At 36.2% G+C, this 24,530-nt stretch overlaps 2 protein-coding genes across 6 annotated transcripts in view; both read right to left on the bottom strand.

The window, feature by feature from the left end:
- The window catches only part of kidins220a (kinase D-interacting substrate 220a), a 51,210-nt gene extending 39,306 nt beyond the window's left edge, over positions 1-11,904 (bottom strand). For 4 of the 5 annotated variants that reach the window (XM_082144184.1, XM_082144186.1, XM_082144187.1 and 1 more), the window contains exons 1-11: positions 11,750-11,904; positions 8,116-8,266; positions 6,255-6,353; positions 5,012-5,110; positions 3,738-3,836; positions 3,465-3,563; positions 2,033-2,131; positions 1,607-1,804; positions 1,413-1,511; positions 1,102-1,200; positions 883-981 (exon numbers count right to left, since the gene is read on the bottom strand). In XM_082144184.1, the coding sequence (XP_082000310.1) occupies positions 883-981; positions 1,102-1,200; positions 1,413-1,511; positions 1,607-1,804; positions 2,033-2,131; positions 3,465-3,563; positions 3,738-3,836; positions 5,012-5,110; positions 6,255-6,353; positions 8,116-8,247 (1,122 nt within the window). In that variant the 5' untranslated portion in view covers positions 8,248-8,266; positions 11,750-11,904. Of the gene's footprint in view, positions 1-882; positions 982-1,101; positions 1,201-1,412; positions 1,512-1,606; positions 1,805-2,032; positions 2,132-3,464; positions 3,564-3,737; positions 3,837-5,011; positions 5,111-6,254; positions 6,354-8,115; positions 8,267-10,363; positions 11,714-11,749 lie in introns of those variants that run through there. The other variant, XM_082144185.1, reaches the window with a different exon arrangement.
- A 2,599-nt stretch (positions 11,905-14,503) lies between these two features.
- mboat2a (membrane bound O-acyltransferase domain containing 2a) overlaps positions 14,504-24,530 on the bottom strand; it is a 61,936-nt gene continuing 51,909 nt past the window's right edge. Inside the window, exons 8-13 of the mRNA XM_082143295.1 lie at positions 21,854-22,046; positions 20,831-20,934; positions 20,136-20,200; positions 19,914-20,046; positions 16,961-17,112; positions 14,504-15,624 (exon numbers count right to left, since the gene is read on the bottom strand). Of these exons, the coding sequence (XP_081999421.1) occupies positions 15,456-15,624; positions 16,961-17,112; positions 19,914-20,046; positions 20,136-20,200; positions 20,831-20,934; positions 21,854-22,046 (816 nt within the window). The 3' untranslated portion in view covers positions 14,504-15,455. The remainder of the gene's footprint in view (positions 15,625-16,960; positions 17,113-19,913; positions 20,047-20,135; positions 20,201-20,830; positions 20,935-21,853; positions 22,047-24,530) is intronic.

Here is a 24,530-nt window from a genome sequence, read left to right as displayed (position 1 = left end):
AAGAAGAAGTGGAATAGTTTATTAAGCACAAAAACAGCACATTAGAATGACTTCTGAAGGATCATGTGACACTGAATAATGGCTGCTGCCATCACAGGAATAAATTACACATACACTCACAGGCCACTTTATTAGGTTCACCAGATTGGACACCCTTTTGCCTTCAGAACTGCCTTAATTCTTGGTGGCATAGATTCAACAAGGTGCTGGAAACATTCCTCAGAGATTTCGGTGCTCTATTGGACTGAGATCTGGTGACTGAGCAAGCTCTTTGAGTATAGTGAACTCATTGTCATGTTCAAGAAACCAGTTTGAGATGATTTGAGCTATCCTGCTGGAAGTAGCCATCAGAAGATGTGTAAACTGTGGCCATAAAGGGATGGACATGGTCAGCAACAATACTCATGCAGGCTGTGGCGTTTAAACGATGCTCAGTTGGTACTGAGTGGCCCAAAGTGTTCCAAAATAATATCCTGCACACCATTACACCACCACCAGCCTGAACTGTTGACATAATGTAGGATGGATCCATGATTTCATGTTTATGACCAATTCTGACCCTACCATTTGAATGGCGCAGCAGAAATCGAGACCATTCTCTGTAAACCCTAGAGATAGTTGTGCATGAAAATCCCAGTAGTTCAGCAGTTTCTGAAATACTCTGAACGTGGCATGGTTGTTGGTTGGGCTGGTCTGAGTCACTTAAATCACGCTTCTTCCCCATTCTGACACTCCGTTTGAACTTCAGCAGATCGTCTTGACCACGTCTACATGTCTAAATGCATTGAGTTGCTGCATTAGATATTTGTGTTAACGAGCAGTTGATCACCTAATAAAGTGGCCAGTGAGTGTATTTACACACACACACACACACACACTTACCTTGTCCACCGCTGACACTTTGGCTCTTTTGTCCAAAAGAAGCTCCACAATTTCCATGTTTCTCATCTTGGTGGCTTTTATGAGGGGAGTCTCTGCATCCTGACACATTAATGTAAATAGAATTGTGTCTCTCTTTACAGTAAACAATTATTAGCACCCTATTCATCATTTTTTTATATAGGATTGCAATACAAAATCCAAAAAGAATCAGGTCTTTACCTTAGTGTAGGCCTCAGTATCAGGGTTGCATTGCAGAATGTCTCGTACCATGGTTGCGTTACCTTTCTCGACAGCCCAGTACAGGGCAGTCTTACCATCCTATAATAAAGAGCCAAAAAGAATCATATGACCTGGGTCATCGTGATAGCTACTTACTTAATCATGTGGGATTAATAATAAGTTTCTAATATGAGGTGAAAAGGGCATTAAAACAAAGAGGCTGTTCTGTATAGATTAGAGTTTAGGACTTTATGCTGATGGATGCAGACGATTGAAATATTGAAGAGGTGGTGTGAGAGAGATGCAGTTACCTGGCCTTTGACATCAATATCAGCATATTTATTAAGCAAAGCTCGGACGATCTCCACATGACCTCCTCTGACGGCTCCGATAAGCACAGTATCACCACTCTGAGACATAAACAAGCACAAGACGAATGGGAATTTCAAGATGCCTAAAATATAAACACTCAAGGTTAAATGAGAAGCTATACGAGAAGCTCTACCCGGTCAGGGATGTTGACATATGTGCCCGCGTCCAATAGATCTTGGACAATCTCAGTGTATCCCTCTATAGCAGAGATCATCAGTGCCGTGTTGCCATCTTTATCAGTCATATTCATGTTGGGGTTTCTCTTGAGCAGCTCCTTCACCACCTCAGTGAAACCACCACGCACAGCCACTATCAGTGCAGTCATCGAGTTCTACAGGAGAGAGATTGAGATGGGATATAATTAACATAATGCATATTTCAGTGACTTTATTACATTAGCATATTTGGTGCACCAGAAAAATGTCAAAACTCAATCTAACAAGCACAATGTGCCCTGGCGTCTCACTGCATGAAGTTTCCTAGATTAATTGAGCCACACATTTTACTCCTCTGCATCCGTTACTATACAGAATTTCACTTCAAAACACAAAGTGCATACCGCTCCTTCCTGGTCCACATTGGCTCCGTTCTCCAGCAGGTGCATCACGCAGTCATAATGGCCTTTCCTGGCGGCCCAGATCAGGGGTGTAGTGCCGTACTGACAACGACAACGAAAAACCACAATGATATGACTTAACAGATTTGATTAACAAGCTTAATGTTTTAAAGGTTTTTTCCAAACTCTGCATGAGCCATTTTTTAAAGCCATACATAACGTGAATTCTATGAATTATTAATGTGGTGATTATTCGCTCACAGAATTCGAATCCTTGATTTACAGATAAGCAAATTAAATATATTACTTGGCATAATAACTGGTTAGTGAAATTGGAATAACTCATAAATGCAATTATTAAAAAGTGGTGCATTTTACTTCATCATGTTGCTTCTGTCATTAAAAGAAAACATTTTTGGCCACGAGATACAGTAATTTTAGTAAAATTTGCAATTTAATTCTACTAATATCAACTTATTATTTTTCTATTCAATATTTAACAAGTGAAAATCAGTGTGAGAATCTTTTGTTGTTGTTGCAATTCAACATCTATCTATAATTTAAAAATAAATAAACAATATGGCACAATTTTGCAAAGTATTTACACTAATTCAAAATTTTGGATTTGGAAGTCTCTCATGCTCACCAATGATGCATTCATTTGATAAAAAAAAATCAAAAATATTATTACAATTAAAATAAGCGTTTTCTTTCTTAATATATTTAAACTAGGGCTGTCAAAAGATTAATCGCGATTAATCGCATCCAAAATAAAAGTTTGTGTTTAAATAATATATGTGTGTGTACTGTGTATAATAAAATTTGTATATATAAATACACACACATGCTTGTATATATTTAAGAAAAATGTGTAATTTATATATAAAAAAATTGTATTTATATATAATATAAATTATATATAAATATATACAGTATATGTATGCAAATATTTCTTAAATATATACATGCATGTGTGTGTATTTATATATACAAATTTTATTATACACAGTACACACACATATATTATTTAAACACAAACTTTTATTTTGGATGCGATTAATCGCGATTAATCTTTTGACAGCCCTAGTTTAAACATTTAATTTATTCCTGTGATGACAAAGCTGAATTTTCAGCAACATTACTCCAGTCTTCAGTGTCACATGATCCTTCAGAAATCATTCTAATATCCTGATTTGATGCTCAAGAAACATTTCTTATTAATATTAATGTTGAAAACAGTTGTGCTGCTTCTTGTGGAAACCAAGAGTTCTTTATTTCTTTTGTTAAAAATAAAATAAAAAAACCTTCCTGACCTCAAACTTTTGAACGGTAGTGTATATCATTTATTGGTTTCATGTGGAAACGGTTGACTTGGCTTTTATGAATCTCGTGAAATCTCAAGTCAGCGTTTCAAGAGATGGGAGTGATAAAGCACCTTGTCAGAGCAGTTGACTTTGGCTCCATGCTGAAGCAGCAGCTGAACAATCTCCGCATGGCCTCTTCCTGCTGCCCATATGATGGGGTAAACACTGTACTACTGGGACAGACAAAAATCAATTACACACCGCAGAAAACACTCAAACCTAGAGATGAAATCTCATATAGGGCCACATTTTCCCCCACACCTCAGACATCATCTCGGAGCATTTCTAAATGTACAATAAATGTTTAAAAGAGTTGTTACAGAACTGGAAAAGGCTGTGCGGACCTGTCCGGTGATGTTTGGATTTGCTCCCTTCTCCAGCAGTAGATGTGCCACCTCCACACGTCCCTTATACGCGGCCCACATGAGCGCACTCCAGCCCCCCTACACAAACATACCAAGGTCATTATATTCCCACATGATCGTCTTCAATACTAATCTCATAGTCACAGGACTATGTGGACAAACACATTTTCCCTGAGTCAGGGAGTGACTCAAACTACCGGCTGTCTCTTATCTTCCTTATTTGTAATTATAAGCTTTACCTGCTTTCCCAGACAGCATTTATGGGCATCAGACACATTCAAACATTCCATTTCGAATGTTTAAATGTGCCTATGATGCTCAAATCTATATATAAAAGGAACTACACACATAACTGCTAATCTTAAATACAGAGTATCACATGTTTCAGTGAGGTAGGAATTAAATTAATCCAGATAGGACAGTGGAGGATACACAGTTTTAAGATTAGGGCTTGGACTGCACTTAAGACATTAGTGTAAATAATTATTAAAAATATTGAGTGATGAAAATGTACATATTAATAAATAATATATAATCCTTTTTTTTTTTTATTAATAAAATTTGTTAGTCAAAAATATTTAATTAATTTAATAAAAAATATTTAATGATTTAATTAATTAAACTAATCTGATTCAGATGTGATCAATTCACAAATAATATTTTTTCAAAATATTTTTTATTTGTATATGATGCAATTAAATTGGCATTTTACATAAATCATTCACCGATTAATTAATTTGAAATATAAGGTAACACTTTACAGTAAGGTCTTATTTGCTAACTTAACGAACAAATTATGAGCAATATATCATTACAATATTTATTAAGCTTTATTAATGTTAGTTTATAAAATTACAATTGCTCATCGTTTAGTCATGCTAGTTCAGAGCATTACCTAAATGTTAACAAATAGAACTTTTGATTTTAAAATGTATAAGTAAATGTAAAAATTAACACTAACCGAGTTAGTTGTTACTGTAGTTCATGTTACCTAATGCAGTTAACGTTAACAAAGGAAATCTTACTGTAAAGTGCTACCGAATATAATACAAATAATTTATTTAAAATTGATTGCCAACCTTAATTTTGACAAAAATATACAGCAAAACTAAAAAAAAAAAACACAAAAAAAAAACACTAAAACAATTTTCAAGGAGTTGAAGAAAGACATCATTCACAATGATAAGAGCAACTGTTGATTTAAGAATAATTACCTTCTTTAAAGCATCCCATGTCTTTATTCTGTGTCTTACCATGTCTCGATGTTCCACATTGGCATTGTTCTCCAGCAGTTCCTTCACCACTCCAGTGTGTCCCTCTTTAGCAGCTGAAATCAGTGCGGTCCAGCAATCCTAAGACAAGAGGAAAAAAATGCTTATTTAATTACATGGACATCGAAAGATCCTGAGTTTAGAAGATGTCTGTAGAGTTTCAGATCATACCAGCTGGTCATACCAGGTGGTCATAGTAAAGATTCTTCAACTGTCACCAGAAAGGTTATATACTATACTGTGTATATGCTGGTGTGAGAAGCTCAAAGTGTTTGTGCCTGTAAACGTCGTCATCTAGTCATTTACTAAATGACAGTGCAGGGAACCAATTATTTAGATTCTACGGCCCACCCACACCTATGAAATCATACATCTGGTTAAAGAACTGTAGACACTCAGACATTAGCCATGTTTTTATCCACATATGTTTGTGTGAAATTTGGGATATCGTATTTGAAAAAAATAAAACGCTAGATGGAAATGCTAAGATGTGCATGAATTCTAAAATTGAGCATAAAAAAAAAAAAAAATTATGCACTCAATTGAGTCGGATAATTTTTTTTATACAATAAGACGAAATGCGATAACCTGGAAACATTTACCGAATAAATGTAAAAAAAAAATATTACAAAAATCACGTGACCGTCTCAACAGTGGATGTGATTGGATAACTGTACTAACCAGTGGACCAATGCACAGCATCTCAAATGTTTGTTTTTTTGTTATTCTGAAATACCTGAGCCAAAGTCTGTCATCAAATGTCTCCCATGATTGCCTTCACAAACATCAGGCAAGATAACATGACAGCGTTTATTGGTTTTCGTCTGATTGCACTGATGCACAAGTCATTTATGATGTCAGATAAAAGAGCCACAGTGGCTTCCCCGATTATTATTACAGATATTTTGTGCCAATTTCTCAGGAAGTGCCTATTTTGTTTTCTTGAACACATGGGATGGAAACGCTGGTTTGTTTGCAAATGTTTTATGCGATATTCCACTTTTGTGCATAAATTAAATTCGCGACTTTGTATGGAAGCATAACTACTGACTCAGTGACTCTTTTGCAAAAGAGTACAGTCAGGTGTGACTGACAATCTTTACTTGATGAAATCTTGCCATTATGTTCCAAAAACAAGTGCAAGTTTATGTTTTGCCTATATGATATCTCATGTTGTATCTCTCTGATGTGTGTGTTTGGTGTTCAAATGTGGAGAACTACTCACAATGTCATCCAAATGTACGTTTGCTCCCCTCCGGATGAGCTCCTGCACGATCTCTAGACTGCCCTGCTCTGACGCCACCATGAGAGCAGTCTGGCCGTTCTACAGCAGAAGACAACGACTTAGTGCATATCAGTAATGGACAAGCAAATTTAAAAGAAATATTCAGAGTAAGTTTCATCCTAATGTTTATGCATCACATGTTTGGCATTGTGTCAGTTATCAAGGACAATAGTTTCAATTCATTCCTCAGTGTGCAGAAATGAACAAGAAACATGTTTACAGTAAATACACTGTTTCCACAGTTTAACCATAACATTTAAACATTACACATAGCATGATACTGGTGTGACAGAACCCATTAAACAGAACTGTCTGTGCAGAGTTCAAATACAGTTTTCCCAAGTTTTCAGTTTCACATTTTATTCAGGTATATTGCTTGTAGTCTAAACAACAACAACAGCTGTAAAATACAATTATTATTTTTCATAATTAAATTTTCAGCGCTTCAAATCAATACAGCAAATCTTATATATGTGTGTGAGTGTGTGTGTGTTGTAGACCTCCAATGCAAAAGCCTCTAAAAGCAACCTCTGTCAAAAATGAGATAATAATATTGAGTGAATGCTCTCCGCAACATAGTATACATTCATGAAATACTTTCACTTCAAAATCACTAAATCCCAACCTCAGCCCATTCAAAACGCCAGTACTTAGGTAGAAACCTATACACAGCACAGGAGCCTGATAAAAGAGTTAATATTAAACAAAAACTTTAGACGGTCTTAGAGGCTTTTTCATCTGAAGTCTTCATATACATATATATATATATATCCGTTCAAAAGTTTGGGGTCAGTAAGATTTTTTTAATGTTTTTAAAAGAAGTATCTTCTGCTCACCAAGGCTGCATTTATTTGATAAAAAAAAATCTTTTTCACAATTCTTTGATGAATAGAAAGTTCAATAGAACAGCATTTATTTAAAATAGAATATTTTCTAACATTATAAATGTCTTTACTGTAACTTTTGATCAGTTTAACTCATCCTTGATGAATAAAAGTATTGATTTATTTTATTTCTTTCCCCCCAAAATAAAATTAAAATTCTTACTGACCCCAAACTTTTGAAGTGTTTAATGTTACAAAAGCTTTAGATTTCAGATAAATGCTGTTCTTTTGAACTTTCTATTCATCATAGCATCATGAAATAAAAATGTAAATAACTGTTTTCAACATTGATGATAATCATAAATGTTTCTTGAGCATCAAATCATCATATTAGAATGATTTCTGAAGGATCATGTGACACTGAAGACTGGAGTAATGATGCTGAAAATTCAGCTTTGATCACAGGAATAAATGACACTTTACTGTATATTCACATAGAGAACAGCTATTTTAAATTGGAATAATATTTCACAATATCACTGTTTTTGTTTGTATTTTTAATCAAATAAATGCAGCCTTGGTGAGCAGAAGATACTTCTTTTAAAGTGTGTGTGTGTGTGTGTGTGTGTGTGTGTGTGTGTGTGTGTGTGTGTGTGTGTGTGTGTGTGTGTGTGTGTGTGTGTGTGTGTGTATTTACATAACTTTTAAAATCAGAAAATATGAAATCAGTTACATTTTTTCCTCAAAATCAGGAAAAACCTTTCATATGGGCCATTTACAACATTATATATGGTGAATGAGCAAATAAGTGAGTGGTACAGTAAAAGTAAAGATTCCGAAGCTTTAAACTGTCTCATGTGAGTTCAGCACTATGGCGAAAACAAATTCAAACAAATATATTTTCACGTATATTTAACGAACACCAAGCTAAGTTATAAAAAGTAAGAAGTGATATTCAAGGGTTCCTGCACACTCACTTCACTTCTGGTGTCCACCTCTCTGTACTTGTCCAGATGAGCTTTGATGGCCGAAAGGTTCTCCTCCTCCACATAACTGAACAGACTCTGAATGGTCAGGGAACTCATCTTCAGAGAAGTGCTCACATCCATGGCTGTACTGGGAGCTCCACTGGAGAACGTGGAAAAGAGCAGGAGAGATACATCATTAAAGGAAAATCTCCTCTGTTCAGCCATTATAAAAGACAGGCTTCTCCTCCTGAAGCAGAGCAGATGTGGAACAACAAGACACACAGTAACAAGCCCAGTCTTGCTGGATTGCACAAACCATTCGAGTTAATGATGAACCGCATGTCAACTGAACAGACAGTAGGCGACTATCTTATCAATATCGATTAGGATAAAGCCCGAATGATGCGAAGTTAAAAAGCCTCTAATGCTGTCTGAGCAATAAACAGGGACTACTATACCAATATTCTTTGGGCTTATTATCAGCGCACTACCTACACACACACACACACACACAAAACCTTTTCCCAAAGCTTATACTAATTTGTTATTCTGAAGAATGAAGGAAGTAGTTCAAGCCTCTTAATGGTCCTAGAAGGGAAAAAAAACAAAGTTTGAGGATATTAACAAGGCTTAACTTTGGCCTCAGAAATGCACACTGTATTCCAAGTCAATTCATTAAAACACAACAAGCACACTTCTATTGAAGAATTTGTGCTCTATATCACTCATCAATCTTCACTGTGTGGAAGGAGGGTCACAAAGTCACATGAAATGATGCAAGCTAGTTCAAACAGTGGATTCAAAAAGTAGGGCAAGATGGGGGACGATGCCATTAATGTAAAATAATAAATCAAATATTCTATGTTTTCCAATATTTATTCTCATATTTATGCATTTTGACAATTTACTTGATCTAATTTACACTATATAATTCTAAATAATAATAAAAAATTATTATTATTTGTAATTAGCATATAATTAATTGAATTTAATAATTCATGGTTTACAATGATTATTACATAAAATAAAAACACCTGCACAAACCAATTTTCAGGGAGTCGTCTTACCCCAATAATCTAACTTTTAACATTTCACTATAAAATCAAAACATTTTATTATAAAAATCTAAATTAAGGACGGTATACACAAAATCCTTCATTAACAAATCGACAAAAAATACATATTTCATTTCAATTTAACCTCAAAACGTATTATTGATTATTTAATTATTTAACATTAATATGCAAATAAAAAGAAAAATTTTTAAAGTAACCAGAACAATTATAAAAGCATAACCATTCAATAAATGCATTGAGATTTAGTGATTTTTATGGTCGAGAAGAAAAATATATGGTAGGAGAGCATCTTACACTTTCTTACTCTTTTTGGACATCTAAGTCACACTTAAAACTGTATGTATTTTGCAATTATTTACATTCAACTGGTGTCAAAAAAACCTTTTTAGACAATGTAATTAGACAGCTTCACACACACACAACAAAAGAGCATCCATACACTTCATTGTCTAAATTTCAAATCCTATTTTATATTTAAAACCAAACAAAAATGTTTGTCTCCTAAATCTTAAATGACTCTAAATTTGATGTTGCTATATATAGCAAAGGCATTCATATATTTTAAACGTTTTGTCCAAACACTTTCATAGGCAGTAATTTAGACAGATCTAAATGTTAAGTTTTACTATAACATGAGCATGAATCACTATAATAAAGCATTCAAACAAAGTAAATGAGGCCAAAAGCGTGTACTTTTTTCCAGGGTCATTTTGCCAACTCAGCAGCCCCGGTACAACCCATCAAAGATGAAAGCCGGACACCATAAGCCACTTCCAGCTGACAACATGCCAGGCATCATAATAGGTTAAAAAACACCCAGCGGGGCCTCAGTGCCCAAAATCCACTTAGTTTTAGAAGATACAAGTCCTATCGACAAACTTAAATATCAAAAGGTGACAGATACGGTATTGCAAAGAATCCTTTTCCATCAGCCTTTGTTCATCTCTGAACTGCTGACACACCCTTGAAAGCATCCCAGCTGTCCTCCTGAGACATCACACAATGAAGAGAGCCAATCACGGAGAGCCCCTCAGCCAAATATTGACAGGGCAATGTTCACCCCCACTCCCCAGCCCACAAAGACGAGTGAAGATAACCCATTCCTAACAGATAACCCAAATACTATGCTTTCATTCAACTTTATTCTTCACACTCAGAAGGCTGAGAATATGCAAACTCACCTTGAGCCAAAGTCTAAGTCTTTAAAAGCCTGTCTATCCTTGTGCTGTTGATACTCCACTCACGCTGTCACTCAGACTGTGTAGTGTACTAACAAGCCGACCGGGGCTCTGCCTGTCACTCCAGGCACTCATGAATAATGCATGAGGAAGTGTGATGCCCCACCTCTCTTTGGAGAGACGCCCAATGCACACACGTGCAGTGAATCCTACTAGTCAAGCTTAACTCATGAATATTAATGAAGTCTGATGTTTTAAGTAAGCCTCCTGAAGGGTCCAGCTCACATGTAATTAATATTAATGAGACACGCCTTTGCTCAAGGGTGGGTGTTAGCATACAGGATTTATGAAAGAAATAGTAATTGTTCAATTTCAGTGTAACTTAAATTTCAGTGTACTTAAAAAAAAAAAAAAAAAAAAAAAAAAAAAAAATTTTAAACTAGGACTGGGAGCACATATGGATTTCACATTAGAGGGAAGTAATCAGCACCATGGCAATCTCTAAATATATAAACTGAGTTCTTATAATAGACATGATCTCTAGCCATAAAGTCAACAACCCATTAGAGAGAGACAGAGATGCTGGGTGACCGTTTGAAATTATGTGTAGCATTTTTAGACTGGCCTATAATAGAAGTAGAGTAACCTTTTTTTATAGTTTTACTTTGCAACATGAATGATTCTTTTTGTTGTTTAAATACCTTATAACATATTCAAAACTGATTTTGACAGAATAAATATTAATTAGAATTCAATATTTAAATTGATTACTTATTTTCCCCAATTGATTTTAAAGAGAGAAAGCTAAATAATAGAATTATGTTTGTTTTATATACATACATACACATATATTCATTGTTTAACAAAGAAAAAAAACACCCCTGGAATTCCCTGGGGGTTCAGTTAACTTACTCACTCCTGGTTTGGGAATCACTGGATCCGTTTCCATAGACAGTGTGGCACAACGGCACAGTGGTAAACAAGTTTACACAAGCACCGTGAAAAACAACTTTTGAAGCAGCTCAAACGCGTTTGCCCACTGTCTTAAAGGTGTAATGAGTATCATACCATACTTTTCTGAAACTGACAGCAGCATTGGAAAATTAAAATGACGACTATTCGTGCACAAGTGCTCACAAACAAACATTATATAGGCTACACTGCAACCAACACTGGAGTGAAGAGCACGTGTCCTGACAGCTGTAGCTGAACTGTGTACAGCCACTGTTCTCTCTTGTAACCATGTTACAAAGCTACTACGTCGCATTTAAAAAGAATATAAACTTACTTTGACTCACGTGAAAATGACAAAATAGTTGACAAGAGCTCACGTTGTTTTTTAAAAACACATTCGTTTGTTTCAGAAGTCCAAATTGTAAATTAACTTACATCTCCCTGCAAGAAGGTCCAAGTAATTCGATATAATTCACATAACTCTGTTGTTTTCCATAATCTTGCGTTACACCACAGCCATTTTGTGGGAACACGGGGTGTAGATGAAATTAAAATTAACTAGACATGTCCACGCCCACTGTGCACAAAACACGCCCACTGACCGCAGGACACAAGAGACGCCCATATTTATTTGTCTGTTTCTAATCTGACGATAGATAGATTAGATAGATAGATAGATAGATAGATAGATAGATAGATAGATAGATAGATAGATAGATAGATAGATAGATAGATAGAGACAGACAGCTCGATTAAAAAACCCATCCATTCACCTTCCTTCCATCAATCCATCCATCCATCTATCTATGACTCTTTTTAAAATATGCATTCAATGTCATATTACTGTGGTAAACCAATCACCTATAAGAAAACCAAAAACACTGAGATGAATACCGAGAAGGAAAATATGTTTTATTTGTTTTGTGTCTGTCATCATAGTACTGGAATCAATTTTTCATGTCAAGTCCTTTGTTTAAAGGAAAAATCGTTTTGCTTGGTACAACTTGGAGCACTCATTTCATCAAACAATTCAAATACTGGGTATCACATCTCAATTCATGATTAATACAGAAATAAATGGAGACAGTGATTTTTTTCCCCCTCTGGACAATTCTCTAAAAATGGTTTTATAATGTATATTGGTAAATTTATTTATATTGAAATAGCTAACATATTAGGTATTACTTTTCTTTTATCTCTCCACAAACTTCTAACATTTCATTAACATCCTTAGTTTTGCTGTACACTGTCAGGTTATGTAACATCACAACCAGTCAGTATAGGAATTACAATGGAAAAGTTAATTCTGCAATATCTGGAAAACTTCAGCTTCGGTTTGCATGTTCACTAAGGGCCACAATCACACATTTTTGAATGACCACTAGAGACTAACAAGACAATGACAAACAACAGAGCTGAGGTGACTGGTGGACAACAAATGCACGGTTTTAAAAAGCATTACAGTAGTTTACAGTTTCACACAGCTTTGGGTCATTCTTTGCAAAATCAGTAGTTACAAACGGTATGAAAATGACTGAACCGACATTTTACAGATAGCTGTGCCTTCACTATTACTAGGGCCTTAACAAAATCAAGATGTTGATTATCTGTATTTAGATGAACAATATCTGAACAAAGGGACAATGTTTACACATAAACAGCAATGAACACACATTTAACATCGTTCTATGGATGGAGCATGTTTACAAAATAAGCCTATAACACTGGAACACCATCCTGATTTTCCTTTGTTGCTACAATGAATGTAACATTTTGGGCAAATTCATCCGTTTAATTTCTATTAAGCACATACTCTAACTGTTGAGTAGCACTGAGGTTTCTTGCATTGCTTCGGCAGTTTTTCTACTTTAGCACAACCCCGACTTATTCCCTACCAAAAGTGCAAATAGGGAGAGAGTGAAAAATAATTCCTCCCAAAATATCAGTAAGTAAAAATAATGTCAGTTTAAGACCAAATAAATCACTTTTTTCTTCTTTTTTTTTTTTTTTTTTGTACAAACCTCTCACCCTGTTGTAAACCCGTACAAATAAAGTGATTTTTTGTGCACCTCATGTGATTTGGCACTTTGGACGTTTGAAGCAAGTTTTGCATTGAGGTGCTAGTTAGTACGCTGGTTACTGAGGGACATATTGCCTTGGGGCAGTTAAAACAAATAAGAACATTCTGTTAGAAAAAAAGACAAATTATACAGTATATAAGTGTGTACTGTCATGCATTTTTCTGCTTTGAAATGATATGCATTGTGAAAAGCGCTGTACAAATAAACTGAATTGTGAATTGAATTGAACTGTTACCAGCAGCCATTCCAGCAGAGTTGCAGATTTATTAATCTTCCGATTTGCAGTTGCTAAAATTGTTGGTACAGGGCTGTAATGCTTCACGGTTTTACATGTCTGGAGTCTAAATACGATAAGACTTTAGAGAAGTGTGCTTACGAAACCACAGGGGGCTGGTTCAGAGCGTTTTCTCCAAATGGAGGCTGGTCAACTTCACGCCCAAGAATGACTGATTCTTACTGAACTGGCTTAGTTAACATGAATACAGTGACACTCACTTTGGTAAACGCTTTAGTCCCTTCAGCCCTTCATTACCAAATAAAAAAACTAACATGTAGAGTTGCTCTGACCAAGGGCTAAAACCTTTGGTATAAAATAAACAACAACATAATTATCCAAAAGTATATTCTGGGTGAAATAGTGTCTGGTATATTCCAGACACTTGGATCAAATGAGCAAAGTTCTCTGAAACCTTTTAGTGGGTCAAAGTTCAAGAAATATCCTTATATGATATCACAAAATGTATAGGTTTCTTTAGGGCCCAAGAGTACAGATGGATTCATTGGGAAAAAAATTTGATTTAAACTGCATGTATTAAAGGGAAAGTTCACCCAAAAATGAACATTTTATCAAGATATTTTGAAAAATATTGGTAACCAAACGGTTGATGGACCCCATTGACTTCCATTTCTCTCTCTCCATACTATGGAAATCAATGGGGTCCATCAACTGATTGGTTAGCCATATTCTTCAAAATATCTTCTTTTGTGTTCAGCAGAAGAAAGAAATTCATACAGGTTTGGAACAATTTGAGTGCGAGTAAATGATGATGATTTTCATTTTTGGGTGAACTAACCCTAAAGGCTGTTTTTTTAAAACATGTTAAAACATGCACCCATTGTAAAGATACAGGTTATTGCACTTACCATATATGTCTGTAACATAAAAAAAAACACAAACATGCTGAGATATTGAGTAATGTTGCAGTAGAAACATAGATGGTAGAGAAACATCTGGTCATTTGTCATGGTCTAAAACGAGACCTGTGTGCCCTGAGGAAACCTACCACCCATTAAAAAAACAGCATTGATACAACCCTTAAATGCAACCAAAAGCCCTTAATAAAAAATGAAATTAAATAAACAAGAATCACTGACAAAAACAATTTTCCAAATGAAGACACTCCCTTAAGGTTGACCCTTGTTCCCAAAGAAAGCAGCAGATATGAACCTACTAGAAAACCAGAGAAAGAACAAAGAATTAAGATGAAACGATGGCAAAATATAGGAACTTAAGGCCTGCAAGTTTGGCAACACACGACTGGACTTTTTTCTTTACCGCACACATTACCTTTGAGAAGAACTAAAACAGAACAGAGGTTACTTTGTTTAACTGACAATGGCAGAAACCCTCTCTAGGTACCGTGGAAGCTGGTTCCAGTGCTAGACTTCCTGCACTAATGTAGTGAAGCTATAAGCCAACAATGACTGGTCCGTTCCTATGTAACACGATCCCCATACGAGGCTTCTGGAGCTAAATATACTGTACGAAGGGTTTAAGGCAACTTCAGATTAACTGACACTTAAGTCAATTATACACCATATTCTATAATCAATCACCCCATTTTCATACAATCCTATGAAGATTTCCTAATTAAAACCAAAACGAGACCAACTCCAACAGGGCAACTATGGGGAAACCGTCTCTTTTCTCTGTATTGTTGCTGGAGTTTATGCCTTGTTAATGTCACTGTCAGTGTCGTTTGGATCTGAGGGAGGAAATGGCCGCTCTGTGTCTCTCAGTGTTGATATCAGAGTTCCTCACAACGCAGCCCGTCCTGCCCTCATGTGGCTTTCTGCTTCTGGTTGCAGTTGTTGTCAGGAGAGGAGAGACAGTTCTGTTCACTGGCCTGAATGCTGATCGGCTCTTCCTGTTGTTTCCTGCGTCTGGACTTCACAGGTAAAACCAGCGCCAGCAACACGCAGATCAGGTGAATGCAGCAATACCATGAGCTGAAAACGGGGGAAAGGACAGACAGCACATTAGGAATTTTAGTTCATTTATTGATTATACTTTTGATGCTTAGTACATAGGACAGGTAGTTTTACATAAATATTTAAATTAACCAAACACAATTTTTTTTTAAAGTGTAAGACATTTACCACTCATAGATTTGAATGAAAAAAAAAAAAAAAAAAAAAACTGAAAATGTTATAAAATATATAATGTATTTTAATTTAAATAAATAGACTATTGTTATTTTGAACTACAATTTTACAAAACAAATTGTTTCCAGCAAAAATAACTAAACTTCTTTAAAATGGTACATTTTTGAAAAACAAGGCAAAAATAATGATCGATGAAATAAAAATATTTTTAGCAGTGCAATAGATTTCTTATTGATAAACAAGAAAAATGTATAGATATTTACAATAAATGTACTGCAGAACAAGTTTATTGTACTGATAAATCCATCCTGCATGTCTGGATGACAAAATAAATAATAAATAATAATAATAAAATAAAAAAAGTGCTACATGATTATTTTGGGGAGGAGACATTTAGGGGGAAAAAGTTGTGCAATCCTCTAACATTAGGTTTAATATAATATAATATATTATAATATAATAATAATAATAATATGTGTGCTTTATATAACATTTGTTTAATAAATTCAAAAACTTTTGTGAGTACACAAATTAAGATGAAATCTAAGCTTTATACACGAGGCCTCCAATCTTTATGCAGTCGGCTATATTACTTTCCAATAGGATCTTGGATTTCCAAGTGTTGTTGTCACTGAGATGAACTGGTCTCCCACAGCCTTCAATCAGATCTGCAGTGGCCAGTTACCAATCTCTTGACCTAATTCTGGCTCTTTAATGAAAATGCTTTATGTGTTCTTCAGGCAGACTCATTTAACAGCCCTGCTCCAACAAATGAGCATCATAGATTTCATTTATCTCAGCAGAAGCTGTGAAATACACGGTCTTCCGCTAGCTCATAAAGTGTCACCAGACTCTGCCGTAAAGCCGTCTAATGAACGAGGCAAGACTGCGGCGGGGAGAGATAAAATCAGCCTCTCATTTTTACCTGTCAGCTTCATGTCTTCCGCTAATAACTCTCATCAACGGGCGGCTCAGTGGTGCAGTTGGGTTTACAATGACTCCCTGACCTGCTCTCCAAAGCATTTCACTTCTTTATTAAAGATGTATCACTCATAAACAAACAGGAAGTTTTGTTGCATATTGCTTATCAGTAAGACGAGGTGAATCTTTAACGGCAGGGGTTGGAGACATCGTGACCTGCCCTGGAGTGTTCACATACTGGTGCAAATGCATTACTGACCTATAAAACTTTAGTGAAGGCCCGACTGCCAGCAGTACAAATGGCACAACAGTGTAACAAACGGCGATCTGCGTGCTGAACCACGTGATCACGTCATAGATGAGCTTGAGTGTGTCTGAGCCCAGGAAGTGTTGCCTCACATTGTGTCTTACCTGAAAAAAAAAAAAAAAGAGGAAATAGTGTAACTTTAAAATGTTCAAAAGATTAAGGAGGACTAAAAACAATTGTCCTTTAAAACATTTCAAACATAAATTATCAAATATTTTAAAAATAACCATTATTAAGTCATTAAGGGTGCTTTCACACTTGGTTCGATTGACTGTTCCGAACCCGAGTTCGATTGCTCCCCCCTCCCCCTGCCCCCGATGGACTGTGTTCACATTATATTATTTGTATCCGAACCGCGGTACGCTTACGTCATCAAGCTGCAGCTGGCGCCTACTCGTGTTGCTTGGTAACCGCTATGAAAAGGCGTCAAAATGGATAGAATTGCTCGCTTCACATTTGTTCTTCTTTTTTTTAACCTTTGGTTTTGTTTTCAAAGAAAAGATACAGAAACACACTTGCATCTGTCTGCCGCAAAAGTATTAAAACCGTTCCAAAGACAGCGGGATGTCCGCCCGCCCGCCGAAGACAATTTTTGTGGAGGCAAGCAGAAATCATCTCTCTGCTTGCAGTGTCAATCTCGCTTTTCGTCAAGGTAAGTGTATATAGACCCTTTTACAGTTGTTAAACACACACGCACGCAGGCACGCACCCGATTATACGTCATCAATAGCGGTTTACTTCCGCGATTTGGTACGATTGCGTTCATATCAGCAGCGAACCGTACCCGAGTTCACATGAACTGTACCCCAGACCACCTTTTTAAGGGCGCTTTCACACAGGTAGTTTAGTGCGGACCGGGGCACGGTTCGCATGAAAAATCGCTAATGTGAACGCTGTCATCGGACCCGGGTGCGCACTAGAGTACCGAACCCGAGACTACCTGAAGGAGGTGGTCTGAGCTCGGTTGCTCCCGAACCGTGGTGCGGTTCGCGTTAATGTGCAAGCAACACGGACTCGGGTGCGCGCTTGTTCAGGAAGTATAGTATCCCGCGCATGCGTATCACTGTCGATATCATTGTTTGATTGCGTTTGCGATGACGTAAGATCACTGCAAACGCACCTGGGTTCGATACAACTAATTGAGTGTGAAACCAGACCAACGCTGCGGGGGGCGCCGGGAACTAGCGCACTCGGGTTCGGACCGCAGCAAACAAACCCAGTGGAAAAACGCCCTAAGCGGACTCGAGTACGGTTCGTGGGTGCGCACCCGAGTTCGGAAAACAGCGTTCACATCATCCAAACGAACCGAACTCTGACGTCATTCGAACCCGGGTGCGCACCAAAAGTGCTAGTGTGAAAGCGCCCTAAGTCTTCAATCAAAAAAGTTCAAAAGCTTTAAAGATATTGGAATATTTCTGTACATGTGTAATTAGAATATTCCATATATACTGGCATGCACATTCTTTTCTTGATTTATTGGTTTGTTCTATTTTTGTAATGTTTCTTAAGGAAAAATATTCACTCCAAAGATGTTTCTTTTGTTGCTTAACGTTTTACAACTGACTGTATTATTATGTAGCACTTACATTCCCTTTCATTTTGACATGTTCAGATATAAATAAATGGTGGATCTGAATAAGGTATTTATTTATTTCAGCAAATCAGCATATTAGAATGATTTCTGAATGATCATGTGACTCTGAAGACTGGAATGATGCTGAAAATTCAGCTTTGCCATCACAGGAATTAATCGCCATTTAAAATATATTAAAATAGAAAAGAGTTATTTTAAATTGTAATAATATTTCATTGCAATATTACCCCAAACTGCTGTCTTATTCATATTTCTAGAAATATTTCTAAAAATATTTGTTTAGATGGGATCTGAATAAGGTATTTATTTGACACAGAATTAACAAAAAATAACAAATAAGTATTTTTGTTCAGCAAGAATGCATTTAATTGATCAAGAGTGACATTAATAATTTCAAATAAATGCTGTTCGTTTGAACTTTTGATTAATAAAGAATCCTGAAAAAAATCATGGCTTGCACCAAAATATTAAGTAGCACAACTGTTTTCAACATCGATGATAATAAGAAATGTTTCTTAAGCAGCAAATCAGCATATTAGAATGATTTCTGAATGATCATGTGACTCTGAAGACTGTAATGATGCTAAAAATTCAGCTTTGCCATCACAGGAATTAATCGCCATTTAAAATATATTAAAATAGAAAAGAGTTATTTTAAATTGTAATAATATTTAATTGCAATATTACCCCAAACAGCTGTCTTATTCATATTTCTAGAAATATTTCAAAAAAATATTTGTTTAGATGGGTTATGAAAGTAGATTACAGTATATATACAGAATATCCAAATTCCAAACAGCCTAAATTCTGATTAATGTAAGAATATTCTTACTCGTGTACAATAAGCACAGTAATTTTAACCTGTGGATTTGGAAATTATTATTCGAGTTTGAAAAGTGTTAACGGCTCTGTACCCAACAGTGTATCATGCAGGCAATGTCGTGGGCTGAAAGAGTTTACATTCAGAGTAGTATTTTAAGGTGGACTCCTGCAAGTAAGTGACCTACTTTTTCCTTTAGTTGGAGAGGCCTTGATCATTACAGTGTGACAGAGGAATCGTAGGTTTATGCAGCACGACTAGATGAATAATAACCCTGACTGAGCGCGTACAGTCTTTTTACGGCCCATGCATGACTCTCATTTATTATTGGAGAAAACCAACATCCAATTTATTCAAATGTAACAGTATTTTTCCATCAAAACAGCTCCCAAAAGATCTGCATTCCAAGTATTCATCAGATAAAACCTTTGTGATATAATTCTGAATTTTGATCTTGTTTTGACAGCCCATCTCATGTTAAGAATACTCACTGCCCGTGCAGCCATTGTTACAGCAATGCCCGTGACAAAGGTCAGGTAATACCCCGGGTAAAGTCCGTGCCAGATGGCTGAGAGGAGGAATGTGGCCGCGGTGGGATTGTACGGGCAGCGCTCATAACACACCCTGCGGAGACAAAACAACAAAAGCTTGTTTCTGAGATTTCAGGAAGAAGACATGCTCGGGTCAAGATTCTTCTGTTTTGCGGCATTCACCTTTTTAACCAAAGGGCTGTCTGAATGTTCCAGTTATCCAAGAACATCTTGAAGCTGGTGGCGAACTGTTGAGGACATAAGGAAAAAGATGATATATTAGGGTTCAGGTCGAGTGACAAGACCAACCTGGAAGTAGCTAGGGGTGTAACAATATATCGTGTCACAATATATATCGCAATACAAAAATGTAACAATATGTATCGTGGATAATGACAATATGTATGTGAAGTTTACAGAGTTTTAGTGTCAGTACTACATTAAACTATAATGTTGAATATAATGTATAATAATGCAATGGGGGAATATCTGTGGGTCCTGATAATGCCAAATGTCTTATGTTACCAGTAAAATGTGGCCTATATTATTTTAAATATGTCTAGTAAATGCAAGCATATTCGTCTAACATAATTCTGTATTTTCAGCTTCAGAATCATAATCATTTTTATTCTGGTGTCACCATCGTCCTGTGCATCATGTTACTAGCACCAAGTCCAAGCCTATTCATTTACACCCACAATGTAATACCAAATTTAGAATTTTAATCAACATTACATTTTTTGTTAACCTTTTATATCATATGTCTTGGAGTATCGCAGTAATATCGTATCGTGAGTTTAGTATTGTGATATGTATCGAATCGTGACATGAGGGTTTTGTTACACCCCTAGAAGTAGCATGTTTTGTACGAGATGTACCTCAATGTGAAGTATTCTTAAATTCGATATTCTGTCCCATTTTGGGGTGCCGTCTGTGTTATATCCATTAAATCCAAAGCCAGCGGCATTGTTGATGGCATCGGCTGTAAAAGAGTGAAAGAATTTAGCAAAAACACTATTTCAAAGTGAAGATAGTGTTTTTGTTCACAAAGCAGCAGAATTTGGATGTCAGTCCTGTAGGGTACGTTCACACTGTCAGTTTTTGGGATTGAAAACAGGAACTTTCAGTAGCGTCTCGAATACTGTCAGTATGACCTGGCAATGGGAGTCAAGCCCGTATACTCTTACCCGTAACGTCCATAAAACTGAAAAGTCTTATCACTTTTGACACAAGAGTCCAATCGAGCTGCGAATTCATCCGTCAAATCATCATTATCCGAAAGCAGCTTTTATATCTGGGTTGAGAGAAGAGCATTTGAGATGCGTGAAGAGCACTAAACAGACGGGAGCAGCTCTGGTGGAGAACAGTGACTGGATGTAAAACCTTCAAATGACACACAGTTTATATCTCACTGTAAGTTACCGAAACCACACATGAAAACCCGCAACACATGGTAGACATGCGTTTGTGCAGTTACGTATAATTAATTACTGATAAGAGAATGCAGGCTTGACTCCCTTTGCACGTTCATTCAGATAGTATTCTGTAAGTTGCTGTGTGAACAGGACATTAAGACTTACACCTATAAATAAATGCAATTGTCAATCCCAAAAACTGACAATGTGAACGAATTATCCAATTAGAAACAAGGCAACAATTCAGAAAAAACACCCTTTATGAACACAAGAGGGCAGTATGACGCTGCCTTGAACATGGTCTATGTGCTGCACTGTATACAATATACGTTTATACGGTTTGTTTTAAAATGAGAAAAAGTATGCATTATGCAACAATAAAAAAAAATCATTTTATAACAGTAATGTTGTCACATGACCTCATTAAAAGTATGATTTTTTAATTATATACATAAGAAGAGCACATTGCCCATCTGTCCTACTCACCTAACGTCCATACAAAGTAGTACTTGGGGCGTAAAGCCAACATGGAGATGTAGAGGTACAAGACCTGGATGTAGAAGGGGTTAGAGGCCATGAAGGTGTCATCGATGACACGATCTGTAGGGCAGGCGGTGTAGATCACCAAATAAACCATTAGGGACAGAACACAGGTGCACAGTTTCTGGATCACGTCCCGCTAGAAGAACAAAACAAACCATTGCAGAGAGTCAGGACACTACAATCTATGACACTGTCCTCAAAAAGCCATTGAATAGTGCCAAAGTTGTGCCACAGTAGTTTACATCGTTTAAAAAGCCATTGAAAAGTTTTAAATACAGATATGCTACCGTTCAAAAAGTTTGGGGTCAGGAAGATGGATTATGTTTTTGAAAGTTTATGCTCCCTCGTATGCTCACCAAGGCAGCATTTGTTTGATAAAAACACAGTAAAAAACTTAATATTCGGAAATATTATTACAATTTATAATAATAGTTTTCTTTTTGAATATTTTTTTCCCCCCAAATGTTCCTGTGATGGCAAAGCTGATTTGTTTTCAATCCTCAGTGTCACATGATTCTTCATAAATCAGTCTAATGCTTATTTGGTGCTCAATAAATATTTCTTATTATCATCAATGTTGAAAACAGCTGTGCTATTTTTTGTGGAAACCAAGATTTTTTGATGAATAGAAAGAAAAAAAAAGGAAAAAATTATTTGAAATAGAAATCTTTTGTAACATAACTGTCTTTACTATTACTGTTGATGATTTATTGCATCTTTGATGAATCCATCTTTAACTGACCCCAAACATTTGAGCTGTAGTGCGTTATAGAAAACTGGCCTTTTTAACCTTATATAATTGCTTTCTTTCTTTCTTTCTTTCTTTCTTTCTTTCTTTTTTATTATGTGTCTATAAACATTAATCTCATTGTGACAACCTACTCCATATAGTGTGAATGTTCAATAGTTTTTCGTACCCAAGTCTTTAAAGCAACACTATGTAACTTTTCAACTTTCATAATATATTTCCAAGATCCTTGTGATGGTACATCGACTTACAATAGGTTGAATGACACGTCTGCCATAGCCTGACAGGGTCTGTATCGCTTTTACTGGCACTATGTAACTTCGGGGTTCGGGTAGTAACAAGAGCACAAAAAGAACTACAAAATTCGACTGCTTTACGGCATACGTCACTTCCCCCACCACTTCGTCAAATTTGGACGTGAGAGGCCAACCAGCGTTTGTTTTCGGCTTTCGTGCGTATGTTTTTGTCATGGGGGTTGTTTACACCCTATGTTTACACCTGGCCAGTTCATGCATTTTCTCAGATCGGATAGCTATCCGATCGTGAAAAGTCCAGGTTTAAATGCCCTCCGAAACGCATTTGAGACGGATTTGAATCCGATCCCTCAAACCACTTCAGGAGGAGATCTGAGACGCATTCCAGACGAAACTGGACAAGTGTAAATGCATATGGTTTTTGAAACCACATATGTAAATTGTACTCCTCCCAAAAAAAAAAAAAAAAAAAACAACGTGTGAGAGCGTTGTACATAACCCCTGGATATGTTAGTTATATCCAGATATGACGACGCGCTGGAACACGCATCACCGCAGATGAGCAACTGCATTAAGCCAACGTGCAAACTATCGCAAATCAAAGTGAAAGTAAGTCGCAGACGCTTAACACACAAATTATCTTACCAGGGCTGTTACTGCTCTCTCTTATTGCGGTCTTTGATTTTGAAATTTTAGCTGATGATCTATAAAATGCAGCTCATATCTGTTGCTTTCGGTGACGTGCACTCCATTAAATCTGCATATAGCGCGAGAATTGAAGATCGAATTTAAATCCGTTTCGCAAAAATACATTTATGTGACCAGGTGTAAATGGAATCGTTTTGATAAATCAGATAGCTATGCCTCACGAATTAGTTTGCCAGCTGAACTCAGGTGTTGTGAGGTGTATTTATCACGTAGTCCTGAGGGATATCAGACGACGCTGTTGATTGATTCCTGCGATTATCATGAGCACAACTTTCAATATCTCACATAATTATCATAAATAAGCCTAACGTAGAGGTTGTAAATAGTGTAAACGAGCACAATTTGCAAACTATTATGATAAATTGCAATAATCATGTCTAATGACATCATAACGGCCAATGTTATGAAATAATGCGACGTACATTTAACTTAATTGATGTTATCTGGCATTTTGTAATGTTTACATTCCAATAAAAACAACACAAATTAAATTATACAGTAGGCCTAGACTATAGACTATTTACTTGTGATTTAGCTGCAATCATGTAAAAACGTTATAATATAATATATTTACGACAGTGCAAGTATTCCACAGCGACTCTAGGGGTCGCTGTTTGACAAAAACACAATTTCTACTTAGTGTGGCTTTAAGATGTTTCTTCACGATCATGATAAAATCATAACTCATTCTACTTAGCAATGATCTTATCATTGAATAGCAGAAAGATCTAGATGGTGAATTATACAGCAGAGTCTGTGTGACAGGAAATTCATTTGTGAACGGAACTTCCTCAGGCTCTTGTGAAACATGCGAGAGAACTGAATCAACAAATGTTTTTGTTGATCTTTGTCTTTTAAGAATGAAACCCATATATCACTGACAATATTCAATGAGGTCTGAAGCTTTTAC

This window comes from Leuciscus leuciscus (assembly GCF_965113295.1).
Source record: "Leuciscus leuciscus genome assembly, chromosome: 17".
NCBI lineage: Eukaryota > Metazoa > Chordata > Actinopteri > Cypriniformes > Leuciscidae > Leuciscus > Leuciscus leuciscus.
Note: the sequence above shows the minus strand (reverse complement) of the source record. Positions and strands in the feature narration are given on the sequence as shown.